General features: G+C 32.1%; 1 protein-coding gene across 1 annotated transcript in view; it reads left to right on the top strand.

Moving 5' to 3' along the window:
• Positions 1-2,230, top strand: part of LOC103212241 (probable C-mannosyltransferase DPY19L2) — a gene marked incomplete at its 5' end in the record, with an annotated part of 130,002 nt that overhangs the window by 122,791 nt on the left and 4,981 nt on the right. The window contains one exon of the mRNA XM_007958243.1: positions 810-935. Coding sequence (XP_007956434.1) covers positions 810-935 — 126 coding nt within the window. The remainder of the gene's footprint in view (positions 1-809; positions 936-2,230) is intronic.

A 2,230-nucleotide genomic window follows, 5' to 3' on the forward strand; every position in this document is an offset into this window, starting at 1 on the left:
TTTTTTTTTTTTTTTAACAGAAAATTGACATGAAATTGTCTATGTTATACACTTTTATGACTTTATAACTCCAAATTCCATTCACATCTGGAAGTTTCAGTTTTTCTTAAATGGCTGGTTTAAAAAATTATTTTGATCATTCTCATAACCTACTGTTAAAAGTAACATTTTAAGTTATTTCAAGTTTCGTGTCTAATTGTGAGTATTGGGCATCCTATATGCCTGAGATCTTAAGTTATGTCTAATGCCTAAGTAGATCAGGATTTCATAAAAATTCCCTTAAGTAAGTGCCAAATCATTGTCATACCACATTTCTCCCTGTTTTTCAAGCTTTTGTTAAGGTGTTTTTTTCTTTTTTGCTCTGATACTGTATAGCCCATTGTGTGGATATTTTATTTACTATATTCAGCCTAACTCGTGTTTTTCAGAGCTTCTGTATGTGACTATCTACTGAAATCTGTTTTCACTAGATTTAGCCTGTTTCTAGGTTTATTCCATGAGCACATTATTTTGTGAATCATGCAAAGGAAATTTTATAGCCTGAAACAACATCTTGCCACTCAATACAAAATCTAAACTCACTTATACACTAACTAAATGAAAATTTCAAACTGCTATAAGTTTTAGCACATGAGAAAAATAAGCAGGGATTAGGAAACTGCTATCTTGAAATAATTTTTGCTACTTAGTGTCATAAATCAATACTTTATCCACTGAGCATTGAGCTTTTAATTTGCTAGCAAATTTTGTTTAGTCCATTCTATTATCATTTATTTTAAAATCTTTTAACTTGTTGTTTGAATTTAAAGGGCCCGGACAAAAATAGTTTATTCTGCATATAGTCGAAAATCCGCCAGAGAAGTGAGAGATAAATTGTTGGAGTTACATGTGAATTATTATATTTTAGAAGAGGCGTGGTGTGTTGTGAGAACTAAGTGAGTATTAATTCTGTAATATATGATATGGTATATTTTCAAATTTGGATGTTTCAATTTATTACAATTTTCTGGATTCTTTAACAATTGTTATCCTAGATATAACCAGTTGCCATTGAGCTAATGCTGACTAATGGCAAGCCATGTGTGTCAGAGTAGGACCATGCTCCATAGTTTTCAATGGCTGATATTTTTCCATACCAAAATTCCAACCTTTAGTTAGCATCCAAGGGCATTAACTGTTTGAACCACCCAAGGACTAGTTATCCTAAATAAATTTCATTAAAATCTTACCGCTAGTATTTTAGTTAAAATAATTTCATATAGAGAAGTAAAATAATACTATAATTTAAGTGGAAACTGTTTTGGAAAAATTATAGTGTATTTTAGCATTCTGGCTTTCTATTTTAATTTAACATCTTAAGCTCAACTTTTTTTTATTGTGGTACAAATATACACAGCAAAACATTTGTCAAATTTTATAGATTCTACATGCAGAACTCAGTTACATTGATTGTAGCTTAAGTGTTGTGCAACCCTTATCCATATCTTAATCATTCTATAACCATTAATGTAAATTCCATGCTGCCCAAGAAAAACTATGTCCCTTCTCTCTCCCATCTCTGGTAATCATTAATAAGTCTCGATTTCTATAAATTTATTTATTTCATGGAAGTGAAATCATACAATATTTGTCCTCTTGTGACTGAATTATTTTGCTCAGACAATGTTTTCAAGATTCACCCATATTGTGACATGTATCAGGAATTCATTCCTCTATATGGTTGAGTAATATTACATTGTAGGTATGTAACACATTTTATTTATCCATTTGTTCACTGATGGACATTTAGATTGTTTCCACCTTTGGTTATGGTGAAAAGTGCTGCAGTGAACATTGTTTCTGTTTGCATTCCTGCTTTCACTTCTTTTGGATCTATATCTGGATTAGAATTGCTGGGTCATATGGTAGTTCCAAGCTCAGCTTTTGAAGACCTGCCAAATTGATTTCGACATTGACTCTACCATTTATTTTGCATTCTTATCATCAACAGATAAGGATTCCAATTTTTTCCACATCTTCTCTATAACCTCTTGTTTTGCATTTTTAAAAACTTATTGTTGCCATTCTAATGGAGGTGAGGTGATATCTCATTGTGGCTTTGATTTACATTTCCCTAATTAAATCAGGAGCTCTGGTAGTGTAGTGCCTATGGCACTTGACTGCTAACCAGAAGGCTGGCAGTTCAAACCCACCAGCCACTCCTCAGAAGGAAAATGGGGCAATCTACTTC

Source organism: Orycteropus afer, unplaced genomic scaffold, assembly GCF_000298275.1.
Source record: "Orycteropus afer afer isolate SDZICR_OR568_19922 unplaced genomic scaffold, OryAfe1.0 scaffold00893, whole genome shotgun sequence".
NCBI classification, from domain to species: Eukaryota; Metazoa; Chordata; class Mammalia; order Tubulidentata; family Orycteropodidae; genus Orycteropus; species Orycteropus afer.